General features: G+C 39.3%; 1 protein-coding gene across 10 annotated transcripts in view; it reads right to left on the bottom strand.

Annotated features, from left to right (window-relative positions):
• Positions 1–3,143: 3,143 nt before the first annotated feature.
• KIF21A (kinesin family member 21A) overlaps positions 3,144–16,001 on the bottom strand; it is a 92,326-nt gene continuing 79,468 nt past the window's right edge. For 9 of the 10 annotated variants that reach the window (XM_072859932.1, XM_072859959.1, XM_072859988.1 and 6 more), the window contains 7 exons: positions 15,097–15,233; positions 12,917–13,097; positions 12,445–12,609; positions 11,275–11,392; positions 8,445–8,615; positions 5,208–5,407; positions 3,144–4,388 (listed from right to left, as the gene is read on the bottom strand). In XM_072859932.1, the coding sequence (XP_072716033.1) occupies positions 4,295–4,388; positions 5,208–5,407; positions 8,445–8,615; positions 11,275–11,392; positions 12,445–12,609; positions 12,917–13,097; positions 15,097–15,233 (1,066 nt within the window). In that variant the 3' untranslated portion in view covers positions 3,144–4,294. The remainder of the gene's footprint in view (positions 4,389–5,207; positions 5,408–8,444; positions 8,616–11,274; positions 11,393–12,444; positions 12,610–12,916; positions 13,098–15,096; positions 15,234–16,001) is intronic. The other variant, XM_072859997.1, reaches the window with a different exon arrangement.

Raw genomic sequence — 16,001 nt, 5'->3', positions numbered from 1 at the left:
TGGAGCAAAAATCAGGGAGGATTCATCAGCGGTCTAATGAAACACTGAAGACTCTGGGCCCTGCCATTTCTTACTCTGTCCCCGATGAAGTTGTGGGAAAGACACACAGATTGCAAGACTGTGGAAATAACTGTCATGCCTTTGTACCGCTATGCACCAAATACTCCTGCTTATTGAGGGAAAGGTGGAAGGATTTCAAAGGCTTCCCACAGCCCTCTGGATCCTGAGGTCCTTAAACCCGTGCAACCACAGAGGCTAAAAAGATGACATACCAAGCACCACCTCTGCAGTGAATGCATGCCTTCTGTGTCCAGCAGCTTTGCACTGCTGTGCCTTGCACATTTGAGTTAACGCCTTGGCAGACAAAGCACAAAATAGAGTAAACCCGTCACATTTCATTTAGGTTTGGGTTTTTTTTCCTAATGGGAGTCAAATGCAGCATCAGTGTTTTCATTGCTGAAATCAAAGAATACGACTGAACATACTACAGCGTATTATTAACTTGGCGTCATTTTACATAGCATAGGTTCACGGGAGACTTTTATCAACTCATTCGGATAATAAAATACTTTCAAAATACTTCTTAAGAAGGCTATTGTGAATGAAAAAGCTAGTTGAGGGAAAAAAACTTGCCCCAGCAGGAGCCAAGAAATTTTTAATTCCCCAATTCCCCCCCCATCAACGTGAAGCTTAAATTTTCCAGCAAATTTTGAAAACAAGCACTTGCAGGTATGAGCAGCTGAACAAGGCTACAACCTCATTCATCCCTTGTTCCTGGATTTACTTCTACTGCAATGCAAATGGGATAGTAGCAAGTGGGAAGACGCAATTTTCCTTCCCTACTTTTAAAAAACATTTTTATTTTAAAATCTCCACATAATTTTCACTGCATTTATGGCCTGTGTTTGTAAATATACATAGAAGTAAAATGCAAACGAGCCATTGAATTTAGCAATAGCTTTGGCTACTTGCTGCTTTTCACGATAAATAAGGCATAAGCAAGGAATTAAAATATTACCACAGGCCTTTTAATTTAATAGCATTAGTCTTTAAATTTTGAGTTCATCCATACATTTCAAAGGCATTTGCTGCAGAGGTTCTCTCTTCCTTTATCTAGCAACATAATAAGATGTATTCTGCCTTTATGAGGCTCTGGACCAAATTAACCTCTGGTATACGGGGGTAAAAACCACAGCAAACAAACTAGCGAAGCGCAGGGTAGCTTTCAGCAGCTGAATGACTCCAGTGTGTCTGTGCTGGTGCCCAAGAGCTGAATACATTGTTGGACTGGGGTATATTTCTAAACAAGCCAGCCCTTTTGTCTTCCCCACAGAGTCACCTCAGTGGAGTTAAAGCCATGCCTTTTCCATGTAAAAAGATCACCTCCCCTAATAGCTCTTCTGTTGTTATCGCATTGATATCTTGCTTTTGAAGCCTATAACAAAATACAAATGCCATACATTTACCTGCTAGCACAACAGCCAAGAAACACAGGCTCCTGATCCTCTCCATGGTTGAACATCACTTTCTGCAGGCAGCATGGAGCCTTTTATCCAAGGCAGGGGCACGATAAGCACTTGTTCCAATACATAAGAAACATTGCAAATATTTTCTTAGCATTCATATCTTACACGAGATTAATTATGACACATGACCTTGCCTGTATTTAAGAATGTATCAAAGCAGATAAGATGGGATGTAGTTACTAATTTGTCCACAAACTTTGCTCAACTTCCAAATTCCAACTTTGAGAGAGAACATGATTTTCCCATGACTTCTTAGAAAATTAATTTCTAGAGACCATCTTCGGGTTTTTTTAAACAAACATCTTCAGACAGTCAGAATCCAGTGCTTACCTTTTTCTGATTTCATATTCATTTGTCACTTATGTAATTTTATAGTACAAATGAAAAGTCTGGAGAAAAACAAACAGTTGAAGAATTCTCTATTAAAACAAGACACTGATACTGTGACCTTTACAAAATGACAATTTTCTTCCAATTACTTGATGGCAATAACTTTCAGAGTAAAGCCGTGCTCTATGGTAAAATCTAGTTTTAGGTGGAATGTCTTCCTGGAGGAGAAAAAAAAATATCTTTCTATACACACATTATTTAAGTTATATTGGTGCCTATCAGGACATAGCTTCATAAAACAAAATGTCTGTTGTTGTCAAGCTTCACCAGAGAGAAGCATCTGCAGTTCAGACCGCTGCCACGACAGCCCCTCGCCATATGGTCCGTTAAAGCAGAGCAGCCTGACAGCAGGTAATCATTTCCTAGGTTTATAAGGACTTTTGTCCTGCAGTTGCAAAACACAATATTCATGTGAATCTTACACACACAAACACATTAAAAAAACCACAAGTACCCACAGTCCCCAGATGACAGCCATGAGTGTTCAGCTCCAAACCCAGGGGTCACCGAGCTGTTGGCATCATTTGTGTAGCTTGGCACAGTGGGTGGCCTTTACCCACTGGGCCAGGCGGAACAGGGACCCTCCACCAGGCACTCAAAGCCTCTCACATGAGTCTTGCACGTAAATCCACTCTCCACTGGGAGTTCCACTCAAAGTTGTGATACGGTCCCAAATCTTTTGTGTGTACATCCCTTGAGCAGTCAAAAAACATGATAGAAAAACAGTAATTGGTATTGCTGCTGTTTAACTAACCTATACATTTTTTCTTAACTATATGTACCATTACTCGTTTCTGCCAAAACTTGGAATAAATCAGTAACCTCAAATCGCAAATAGTATGCATTTTCATCTCCTTCCAAGCTGAGCTGAGAAGGAAATAATTCCTCTAAGATGTGTAAGAGGCACCAGAACTTTTCTTTGACAGACCATATGTAATAAGGTAAGAACTGTCATCTCTTAGGAACGGGAGCCATCTGCTTCATTTTAAGTCTGTACTGTACTTAGTACAAGGGAATCCTACGAGGGTTCCTAAGTGCTATCAAAACACAAATAATGGCCAACTAGAACACAGACGTGGGATACCAGAACAACCTATGGGCTATATCACTCAGCAAGCTATTCTACTGCATTGTGTAAAATTGTGCATTTTATATTCAGGGTCTTTGCAAGGGAAGTGAATTTTTTATAAGGAAGTATGATAAAAAAGGCAAAGAGTAGTAGTTCACATTCACATCTTTATTTATTACCTACATAAGCTATAATTTACAGACTGATATTTTCTGGGGAAAAAAACCAAAAAAACCTCAATATCCAAACACTGTATGTAAATCTACATAAATTTGTAAAATCTGCAGAATTTACAAACTAATATTCAGAGCAGTTGGGTAAATTATACATCCTCCCTCAATATCCACACTCTACGAGCTTTAAAAGTCACACAGGCACAAGATAAGGTATTGTCTTTGTACAACCATCTATTTACATAGCTTTTTCCAATACACGTGGTTCAGTTCTCAAAGTAACTGCCAAGGTTTCCAAACAGTGTATTTAAAATACATTTAGCAGCATACAAAATCAGATAAAAAGGAAAGACATTTTGCTTTAAAAAAAGAAAATGTGAGATGATAGAAACAAATCCATAAGAAAAATAGATTAAGATCTATTTCTGTTATGACATTAAGAACACCTAGTCATTACAGAATATAGGCAAAACACTAATAAAACATACCAATTTATGAGCATTTGAGTTCTAGTCCTGAGCACAGAGTATACATAGCTGCACAACTTTGGTCAACAAGGATTATATGCTAACATTAACACAAATCATACTGTTAGCAGGATACAGCCATGTCAGATAGATGTGTCATTAACAGCTTCTTCCCATCTTTTATTCACTCCACTTTCCTAACAACAGTTCAAGATTCTAAAGGTCACTTACAACAATGCCTGTCGTAATGAAAGGCTTATTACTGGGACATCATCATTCCCCTGCTACCCTAAAATGCAAAACAGGTGATCATACTTGTGAGTGAAATACAGCAGAGCACTTTTGTTATATATTCCAGGTTATAATTTTGAGACGGTCATTAGGGAAGACCGATTTCCAGTTAATTTTAACTGCAAGTGTTACATATGCACACAAATTCAGCCGTAATATATAGACATATATATGTGATCATCGAGACACAAGCATGTTACCAAGAGGTTATTTTTTTTCTTTAATACAGTACATATTTTAAGGACAGCAGGTCTAAGTAGAACAGTTCACTCTTATTTTTCAGTTCATTCCAGTCATCAGTGTTTACCTAATAAGCATGCAGCAAACTGCATAGAGTGCACCTCAAATTCATCAATATATTCATTTATCCCCATCATTTCAATTACTGGCAAGATCTTCACTTGCATCTCCTGTATCTGAGCTCTGTCCATCTATTACATTTCGAGCTTTCCAGATCCTCACAGTCCGGTCACTGAAAAACAAAATAAAGCAGTATTAGACCTAGGTAATTAAATTAGGGAGGGAGAGAGACAGGAGGGGGAAAAATAATTTAAAAAAACAACCAACCCCAAACAAGCTTTCTTAAAAGCTCGGGTGTCTTATTCAGAAAGGCATTGTTGGTGAAGTAAGATTTCCTTAATGGATATGCAGGGGTCATTCCACCTCCAGGAGACTTTCAAATCCAAGATTTACAACATTTAAGATTCCCTAACCTCATCACAGCACTGGCTACTACCTTTAACCATTTAGGCAATTATAAAGAAAAAAAAAGTAGGAGAAGTAGGAAAGTAAAAATCCTACTCTAATATTACTTCATTTTTTAAGATACAGCTAACAGCAATAGGCTGAAGTAGACTGACATCAGAGAAGAGCTTCCATCATGTAACTATTTGCAACTCAGCAGACCACAGACAAACAGCCATTCTCCCTGACATCCTGTAGATTGGTCGTCTCCAAACATTTTTATACATACCCCATCACTAAAAAAATTCTTGAGCATTCACCCCCACTATATGTATATTTATTAATTTATAAATGATATACATGTACTACTGAGGTTCTAATATTTTCTTCCCGCACCCCGATGGATCATCTTTTGCATCCCCTGGGGTGCACGCACCCCACTTTGGAGACCACTGCAGTAGATTATTAGCATTTAGGGGCATGGACCAGGTCTCCCCATGCTTGCTATGAAGTGACTTACACAGCTGAAGATCTCCTAAATGCATTTGCATGGGCAGAATTCTAGCAGGAGCTAGAGAAGAGAGATTCATGGAGAAGAAAAACTCACTCTGCTGCTGTGAAAATCTGGCTGGAGTTGGTGCAAATTGCATTTATAGGGCTGTCATGTCCCTTCATTTCCCCAATGGATGCGAAGGTATCCACATTCCAGAGCTTGAGGGTGCCTCCTCTGCAGCCACTGAGCAGAACTGGAGCGCCAGGTACCAGGCCAAGAGCACACACCCAGTCTTTATGAGCATTAGGAACTTGCTGAAAAAGAGAAGGCAGGCAAGTCTCACAGGGCTGCAAAAATTCTAGAGGAACAAGCACAGAAATGGAAAAATCCCAAGCGCTAAGCCTGATTCCTGTCCTGCAGTAGATTTGCTACTTGACGCTGGGTATATCCCAGCCCTGTGGCTTCTCCTCCTTTGAGGGTGCTATCTTCCGTGACGCTACTTCTATACCATGACTTTGTTTCTCTTTGTGAAACAGTACTGCAAAACAAGAAAAAAATCCAATACGCACAACTGACCTGACGTGGAACAGAAATTAATTTAGGATAATGCTAAATCTGCATATGTTCAAATGCATATTTGAATGCATATTTGAACATATGGTCTCTGTATGTGTTTCAAGTCTGTCTAAAACAGTTATAAAACACATAGAAAGAAAATCCAAAATACTGCCCCAAAAATACACCTGGGAGACAGAAACTGTTTCTATATTTGCCTTCCTCCTTTCTTCTTTTCCCATTACACATTATAAATTGATTTTGTGATGTAGCACTTAAAAATACATTAATTCTTTATTAAGGAAGGACACTAGCATTTTACTGCTAATTCAGAAAGCAAAATGCTGCACAGACTAGCTGAGAAAAACATCCATTTGATACCAACACTGGGGAAATAATAGCCCAAGTTTCCTGTCTTTTAAGGGGCCAAGAGTGGCTCTTCTCTAGTTTAGTTTGGTAGGAACTGCTTTGGTTTGCTGCCTTTCTCATATTATGGAGCACATTCAACTTTCTAGGATCATCTTGGTGTTTTATCTATAATATACACAGCTATTACAACACTGGTGGTCTGGTCCTGCAACACTTCATGAAACTGGCGGGGGGGGCGGGTGGGGGGGGTGTTCTTATAAATCTTAATTTTGTCACAGAAGCATTTTGTGGCTTGGGTTATATAGCACCAAGTGAAGTAGATGATGTCCAAATTATTTTGAATAGCATGTTTGTTAAGTGTTTTTCATCAATTATAGAAGCCCAACCTTGTTTAACACATGTATGCCAAACCAGGACCTCTGTTGAAATGTTAGCATTTATACTTTAAAGCAGCTCAGCTGTTTTCAGGTTTGTTTTTTTTTCCCCTTCATCTAAAACAGTCAAGTGTACACACCAAAAGGGACTTGCAACAATAGAAATTCTGACTGGATATGGGGGAGGGAAGAAATTCATACGAGAGTAGTTTAAGGATTGCAATGGGTCACCCAGAGCAGCTGTGCAATCTGTGACCTTGGAGATTTTGAAAACTCAGCTGGGCAAGGCCTTGAGTAGCCAGACCTAACTACAAAGTTGGCCTTGCGTGGATCAGCTGGCCAACTTCTCACTGTGTGACCTCCAGTGGGCCCTTTCACCCTCAATTACCCCATGATTAGCAAAAGTAACAGCATATCTCTTCATTCCCTAAAAAGACAGTGAATAAAAGTTATTTATAGTGTTTTGTCAAATGCTTTAGTCTCACCTCCTTTAAAAACACACAGCATTTTATAGAAATAAAAAAAAAAGAAGGAATCGTGAGATCATTTTTATTAAGTTCTACTTTTAAAACCAACCAAACAAACAGGGGAACATGAAGTATAGAAATTATGAAATGCACATATACCAAAAGGAAAATAAGAAAAGGAATACAACTAGTCCACTGTTACATAGTGCTTCACCCCGCCCCTGTATTCTTTCTGATGTTAAATTAATTGCAACGGCAAAAATGCACATTGCATAATATTTTAATGAGCCTAAAATGCAAGAGTGAAGACGCTTCTTAAAACTTTAATAAAGTCATCCTGAGAATACAAAACCTATCCTGTTCCTGCAGTCCTCCTGTTTTTGCTAACAAGCTGCTTAGTACATTTCCCTAGACAGACAGATATGAGGGCAGATGTCCCAATAGGGCAATTGAAGATTTTCTGTAAGAAGCTGAATTTCTGAATCCTTATTGTAACTGTGAAGTCTTAGTTGTAGTCTGAAAAGGAACTGGCACCCAATTGGACAATTTTGAAAGAAGGTCAAGAAAGATTGTATATTTATGGAATACTAAGTATGCCAATATAGAAATTTTCTTCTTAAGGTGACCAGTCCATTATTCTCTCATGTCCCACAACTTTAGTATTCTATTTGTTTCCTTGCTATCAGTCTGCACGTTAAATGCACATAAAAGACATGCTCCTCCTCCCTCCAAAAATTATTAAATGATTGGTATCTAACCAAACCTTTGCAAAACCAGCAGTATCTTCTGGCATTTGTTTTTCTGCCTTCCATTTCTCAGAGTCTTAACTTAAATAATTGTATCTCTACCTCAACAACCTCTTGTAAGACCTAAAAGAACAGACTGGCTTATAGCAAGTTGCCAAAAATCGAAGTTCTCCATGTCAGACAAATTACAGTGAACTTAAAAATTTCCCTGGATTTGAGGTCCTTTTTGGCCCCCCCCCCTTTTTTTCCAATAAAAACTTACAGCAAATATGTTCTAACAGCAAACAGATGTGTGTGTGTGTGTGTGTGTGTTGTATATATTACATAACATATGCATTGTATAACAAGATGAATGGAGATCTAAGGAGTAAGCTTTTTAGAAAAGAGACTGAGTGGAGCGAGGTACATTGTAAACCCTCTTCACAAGAAAATATTCTGTAGCCTGATCTAAAGCATTGTTTGTCATTAATGAGTTCCCAGTCCAAAATTTACCAACTTGTCAATGACAAGGATGATAGTGACATCCAGTCATAGAGGAGGGAAGTGCTGCCTTCATTCCAAAGCAAAAACCAAATCCCACATACTCAGAGCTAAAATAGATGGCTAACCACTTCATCTGAATTTCCTGATGCTACATACACTGAAATGAAAAGCAACTGTGTTCCTAGTGTAAAGATTGAGTAAATCATCCATTTCTTTCTTAGCCAGTGCTCTGTGCCTTCTCTATTAAAAACTTCAGTATCTAAGTGAATAGTCATTGTATGAGCCTGAACATTTACACAGCCTGAAAACAGTTCTACAGCATGACTCACATTAGCCGTGTGATTTTTTTTGCATTACCTGAAGAAGGTCTTTTTGAGCCAAATCCCATTTCTTAATTCCATTATCCCTGGATCCACTAAAAAGGTTGTCTCCCATAATAGCAAGTGCTTCAATGCCATCATAATGAGGAGGTTCAAAATTGTGTGTAGGACTTACACTTCCAAGAGCCCCTTCAGTCACATCGAACATCTAAAATAAATAAATGATCAAATATGTTAAGCAAAATTATCTGCCATCTAACCAGCTTGAAAGACATTGCAGTGAATAACTTGAGGGGAAAAACTTGTAAAGTCTTATTACAGGCCACTGTATCACGATGTATATTTGACAGAATTTATCTACCAGAACAACTCCTTTCTCTTCTACCTCTTGCCTGAAGCAGGAATGCTTCACTGACTTCAGAGAAGACTGCTCTGGGAAGAAGTGCTACTACTTGGTTATGAAATACACAGTATCTTCACAAGGAAGAACCTATATATACACTGCGTGGTGGGCTAGAGAAACAAAGTTTATGAGTGAGTATGGGAAACAGAACTCGCACTGGGAGAATTGTACAGGCAGCTGCAGGAAGAGACATTAATGTATTTTTCCGGACAAGGTGTTTTGGCAAGGGTTACATACCATTACATGCTGATGCTTTCCATGGACTAGACACACCTCTCTCCTTGCCTGTGCTCCAAGAATGGTGTCTTAAAACAGATTCTTTAAGTGAGGCCATTTTAACAATTGAAGGCATAATCAACCCCATCAGCTCTTTGTCCCTAGAGCAGCAGTGTAAGCAACCCTGTTTCATTTTGCATTGTAGCGAGCCAGAACTCACCCAGTTAGACTTAGCTGAGGATGAACAGATGAGCCGTAACTTTTTAAACCACTACCTCTGTTTCACAAGCAAATGTCAGACTTCATCCCCTATTATTTGCTCTTCATTGACCTTTTAAAATTAATAAGCTTGGCAGTAAAAAAGGGGACAGCTTGGTAGTGTAAAATAATAACTTAAGTGAGTTAAAGGGATTTTAAAAGTTACCGCATTCAATTAACATGCATCAGTTAGAGTTGTAACAAAAGAGTTCAATGATACACCAGAAAAATTAGGCACTTAGACAGAGGCAACTAATATTCCTGGCTCAGTAGACAAGACAGTAGTTTCCTGTGGCAGGGGAAAGCAGTATCTGTGACCAGACCTACTACCCCCAGTGGACCTACCCAAATGGAGAAACACTGAGAATTCCCAAACTGCTGCACATACAGATCATTTGTAATATCCAAAGCAGCTTGGCAATTATGGATGTGTTCACCTTGCAGAACACCCACTACTCTGCAGCACATACACATAGCCAAATTATCCCTGGATATTCTAGTGGTGTAAGTCAAGAAGCAGGTGGCCTTATAAGGATTTACGTAGCCTGCCCACAGCAAGGGACCACTGAAGAATGGCAGATAAACTTCCCTGACTGTTGACAGTGCTGTTTTCCAAAAGCCCTTCCACCTCCTTGCTTGTCACATGAGTTGGTAGCATGACAAACTTGCATTACATGATCACATCCTGTTGTCCCCACTGAGGTCCTACACCCATTACTGTGCCAGAATGGTAGCTCTTAACTAACCCCATATTCTGAACTTTGCAGACAAGTAATTATGAGTGCCTCTCTCTGTCACCCTACTGCCTAAGAATCCTCTGGCCTCTAACCATAGGGACTGCTGATAGGATTCAAATCCATGGCCCACGCTGTCAAGCTATGCACCTATCTCGCAGGCAATCTTCTGAGGCTGGCCCAGCGCACAGCCAAGCGTTCAAGTATTGCAGGATAATGTCAAAAAGAGAAAGCCCAGATCAGTGAGAAAGCTATGATTTCTATGATTCTAAGATTCTATGAAGGCTCACTCGGGTTCTGGCTCCTGCTCCACTCCCAGATATGTTTATACGCTTTTTTCCAGTGTGCGAGAAGTATAAAGACCAGAACGAAGGGTACCGCCTCACAACAAGGTAGAGTATCTTGCTCGTTCTCTCTTTGGCCTCATGAATCACACATTCTTTGCAGTGTGAGGGTCAGCTTTATGTGGAAGATGATGTATAGTTCCCATAGTCTGGTGGTTTGGGCATACTTCTGAGAAACAGGAGCTTGTGGGTTCAAATACGCCTGGCTGAGGTGCCCCCCCCCAAAAAAAAAGGGAACAGAAAAAACCACCACAACCCAGACCACCCCCCCCCAAAAAAAAAAAAAAAAAAAACCAACCACCCCCAAAAACCAACCAACCGAATTCCCTGTCCTTGAGTGAATTAATCACAATGCCAAGAAGCAGGAAAGTATCATAACATCACCGGCTGTGCGAGCAACCTGCATCCTAATGAATACACCAAATAGAGTGGGCACCTTGGCTGAGATGTGCTGATCCCTTTCTCCTTCCCCACTCCAGAACTCAGGTAACACGTAAGTGAGAGCCTGGGCTAGGCCCCAGACTCTCTTCTGTGGGGAGCACACAGAGGGTCTCTGCTGAGGCAATTAGGTCTGCACTCCAAAACAGAGGCACTTACTTAAGATACTTTCAAGGGCTAAATCTTACTTAAGAGTAGGTGTTATGAATATTTCTCCAAGACTTCATACACCTGACGTCCACCTTACTGGGGATTAAGGAAAAGTTTAACTACAGACAACCCTCCAAATAAAAATAGCACTGAAGTGATAAGCATTTATTAAGACTGAACATTATTCATAATCTATAACTGATGAAAGAATTTCCATCTTGGCTATCATGTTTCAGATATGGAGATGTGAGTCACTTCTGCTGAAGCCTGCATCCCATGCTGATGTGAAGAGTTAAAATGAATAAGCAAATACTCATGGTTTACCTTTATATAATGATCCTTCGAACCAGTGACAATAAGATCTTGTCCATTGGAAATTCGATCTACAGTAAGGCACATAACAGGACCCTGGTGACCAGTTAGCTTTCCTGTAGACTGAAATCTTCAAGAATAAGAGAAGAAATGAGGATTTGTAATTTTTTCATAATATCCAATACAATCTATAGCACAGTTTCTGCCAGAATGGATCTTTTTATTTTCCCCATGTCTTCACTATTCATCCCCTGGTTACATGTACTCTATTGCTCATATCCACATGTAAATGTAAATAAAAGCTTCTATATATGTAAAACAAGAATTTAAAATGTTAAAGTAAAGACAAATCAGACCCCTCAAAGTATTCTCTGTATTTTGAACACACTCTTTGGGTGCAGGTTCTCTTTGGAAAAGTGCTATTATAGTGTGGCTATCATAGCCCCACATTATATTGCATTACATCAGTTGGCTTTCATCATCTCATCAACAATTACTAGTCAGGATTCATACACCTGTCACCTTACAAGAGTCTGTTTTATAGTGCCTGTCTTAAACAAAACCTTGTATTTTTCCTTTCAGTGTGTTTTGTCCTTTTTCCTTTCCTGTGTTCGTCCTTTCAATACTTAAAGGGCACTTATAAGAAAGGTGGGGACAGACTTTTTAGTAGGGCCTGTAGCAATAGGGCAAGGGGCAATGGTTTTAAACTAAAGGAGGGTAGATTCAGACTAGATATAAGGAAGACATTTGTTACGATGAGGGTGGTGAAACACTGGCACAGGCTGCCCAGAGAGGTGGTAGATGCCCCATCCCTGGAAACATTCAAGGTCATGTTGGACGGGGCTTTGAGCAACCTGATCTAGCTGAAGATGTCTCTGCTCATTGCAAGGTGGCTGGACTAGGTGACCTTTAAAGGTCCTTTCCAACCCAAACTATTCTATGATTCTATGTTTTTTCCAATAATTTTTACTGAAACTATTCACCATAACCTTAACACACAAGGAGATCATGAGCACTTCTGTTATCTCAGTAACCACCATGGCACGGGTTAGTTGATCCATATCTTGACCATATTTTGCCTAGGTTATGAGCATTACCATAAACAGGAAACATTTCATTGACTTTGTTTCATATGCACATATAACCACCTAAAGAATATTCTCTTCTGCTGGTGTTCAGTACCTTTTCAGGTCCCACATCCTCACTGAGTTTCCAGCAGCTGCATAGAGGAATGTGCCAGTTGGATTTAGTGCAATCTGATTGATCTGGTTCTCTCCAGCTGGGATAGTGACTGTTCTGTTAGTACTTCCAGAACACACATCACCAGGCATTGCCTGGCCTGAAGACCTGAGTACAGGGAGGAAGGGGGGGGGGGGGGGGGAAAGAAACTCCCTTATTATGTATTCATAATAAGCCAATTATGAATACTGAAAATCTGATAAAACACTATAGGCACAAATGCAAATTGTTTTGTGTTTCCATATATTAACAATGCCCTACACTGACTTAGCCTGAGCACATAAAAAAAGCCTCCAGCCCCAAACAGTGTACTTAAATTACACTGTGCTGCACTACTGAATTAAATCTAATAATATTTTTTATCTAAAAGTAAGATTCATTTAAACTCTTGGCATTCGAGGTTTACCATACTTACGTCAATGTCCGAATACACTTAGCAGAATCTCTGATGTCCCACACCTTGATATAGGAGGTTGAGACTGTGAAGACCAGGCTAGTGTAGTTGCAATATTTTATAGAAACAACATTATTTGGATGACCCCCCAGAGACATAATCTCTTGTCCAGTTACCAGATTCCAGACTTTACAGGTACGATCTAAATAAAGACAAGCAAAAAGGGAAAAAAATAATAATAAAAAAAAATTTAAACAAACAAAACCCACCAAAGAAACACCACAGAAAACATGTTTTTCCAAAACTCAATTAATTTTAAAAACAGTCCATACATTCATTTGCACTCATACATAACCCTCCATTTTGGTAGGCACTTTTAAAGACCTATTTAATTAATCTGTTTTTGTAGACTACACATGGGCATCATCTACTATCATCAAAACTAAGGTTAATCATTAAATGTCATGTTGAAGATGTGCATATTAGCTCCCATAGCATTTTAAAAGGATAAAATCCCACGTCAACCCCAAACTGTCAAACAGCCTGTTTGAAGGCTGTAAAGTTTGGATGACAGATCAAGAGAACTACTCAATTTTTAATTTGAGGATTCTTTATCCATAACATAGTTCAGGAGGGGCTTTGACCCTAAGCATGACAGAGGACTGACTGCCACAACAAAATTACAAAGCCGAGAAGTGATCCAAACTATTTGGTGCTTTAGGAGCCTCTGAAAATCCCAGCATAAGTGCTTTAGTCATCGTTTTCATTCAGTAGCAAAGGAATTTAAATACTGCAACCTTTTATGTACTAAAGGCCCAGATGCCTAGAATTTTTCAAGACTTTTGCAACACAAATGAAGTCCACACAGGAAACTCTTCTTGTTGTACCATGTCTGTATCGCTCCGTATATATAAGTACATTTTTACTGAAATAAGTACTGGGAGGATGAAGAGAAAACTTCATGTGTAGGCAGTGTTTATAAGAGCACGAAGAAGGTAAGTATACCAAGAACTCGTCAGCCACTTTAAAAATCCCAACTATCAAGACCAGAGCCCAGTATCCACAACACACCTGAAAGCTTATTGGCATTTCTGAATTGGCACTGTCTGCTAGTGTTATGGCTATCAGTGAGCTGAGGCTTTCTGCTGCAGCAACAATTTCCAAATGATTTAACTTTAATTAAACTGCTGTCTACACTCTTGTACTCTTGAGTACAAGTATACTTTGTAAAGTTTTCCCCTCCAAAAATATATACAGGAAAAATTCTTCCATAAATATGGGAAGCTAGCATATGACAAGAAAGAGCAAATATTTACAACATCTGCAAGCACCCCTATGTTAAAAAACAAACCAACCCTTTAGAACACAAATCTAGATGTAAAATAAAAAATTTAAAAGCCTTTTTTTTTTCTGCACATAGCCACTAAATTTGAAATCTCAATACAAATTAACCAAGCAACATTTACAGAAGCTAAAGATACGTCCTTTTTTGCATTTGTACTTGCACAAATGCCAAAACAGTGGCTTAAAACCTATTAGACCACAAGTTTGCCAATTCACTGTAAGAACGTGTCTTGGTATTTTTAACAGCCAGGTAGTAGAATAGCCACAGAAACCATACCTTTCTTCCAAAACACTATTTCTATCAACTTGAAGAGTTCATAGAGTGGCTGCACCATCCAGTAGGGAATTTAATGACTACTAGATCTAGCCCCTCCCACAACAGCCATACAATTCTTACACCCACAAGGGACAGGACGAGGTGCACACAGGAAGCAGAAGATGGCCCTAGCTCTGCTCAGAGAATCAACTATGGCAGGAAGAATCTATTCAAACTCTGTAGGCACCACAGCCAAAGATGTGCTAATTTGCACCTCTACCCCTACCCTGAGGCTATTACTTTGCACTGCACATCATGTGTGCACATGTTACCTTGATTGGTTCCATCATATCATTCAACAAATGTTAATGTTATTCTTGAGAGTTACTTTTTCCACTACAAATAAACAGCCAAACACTACCCATTGGAATTAAAACCTGTAGATAATTACTGTAAATCCTTCTTCAGCTTATGTTGCAAAATGGATCCTCACAATTTTCCAGTGTGTTTACAGCACTAAGCACAAACTGAGAATTTCACAATACCCCAAGCTGTCAAAACAGCCTCTGTAGGCAGCACAGATGCATGAAGCTTGCCTAACCTTTAGATCCAGTGAAGAGAAGATCATCAGTTGCATCAACACAAAGCACAGCCTTGGTATGTCCTTCAGCTGTATAGATACACTGAAGTGGGGACAATCTGATGCATTTTGAAGCAGGGAATGGGTTAATTATCCCCCTAAAGAAAAAAAGAGAATGTGAGTTGTGCATAGTAATAGACACAAATCAAACTAATTTACTTAAATGTAGAGAAAAAATTAATCTAATTTTCTTACATGGGCAGAACAGCTGAATGCCTTTCATAAACTATGTAGGGATTTTTACTGTTTAGCTTCAACAAGTGTCAACTGGACTACCAGTTAAAGGAAATCACATACAAAACCAAACAAATGAAAAAGACAAGATGCTGAGTATTGAGCATATAGGAAAGTCTGCATAATGCTGAAAGAACCAGGATGCTTAAAGCTCCTGGATTCGTAGGTCCAACCTTAAGACTACAAATTGCATCAAGACATCTTAGTCTAAAATAGCACATCTGAAAAATGGAGCACGTTTAGTGTACACTGCCAATTCCAAAGTCAGCAGGCATTTCACATCAATTGACTTCTACAGGCAGGCTTGGAGAACTGCTGCTAACTTGTGTGCCTCAGGAAGGTTCCTACTGCACTCTGTACCCAACGCCACACTTGTACTCAAATGGCTAAAAGGGAGTATGGTTGGACTACAGATACCCCAGAGGAATCTTCCTGGGGTTTTGTAGCTAGTTCTGTGGTGATGCCAAAAGACTGTAACTCAGCCTGAGGAGGAAAAAAAAAAAAAAAAAAAAAAAATCACAGTCATCACGAAACAAAAATTATTAGCAGTCTAAAATTCCATGCATACAACTGCACACACACATGGACCCCTTTGATTTCTGTGAAGTGTAGAAAAGCCTCAAGGTAATGCC

The sequence above is a fragment of the Ciconia boyciana genome, chromosome 1, assembly GCF_034638445.1.
Source record: "Ciconia boyciana chromosome 1, ASM3463844v1, whole genome shotgun sequence".
Lineage (NCBI taxonomy): Eukaryota > Metazoa > Chordata > Aves > Ciconiiformes > Ciconiidae > Ciconia > Ciconia boyciana.
Note: the sequence above shows the minus strand (reverse complement) of the source record. Positions and strands in the feature narration are given on the sequence as shown.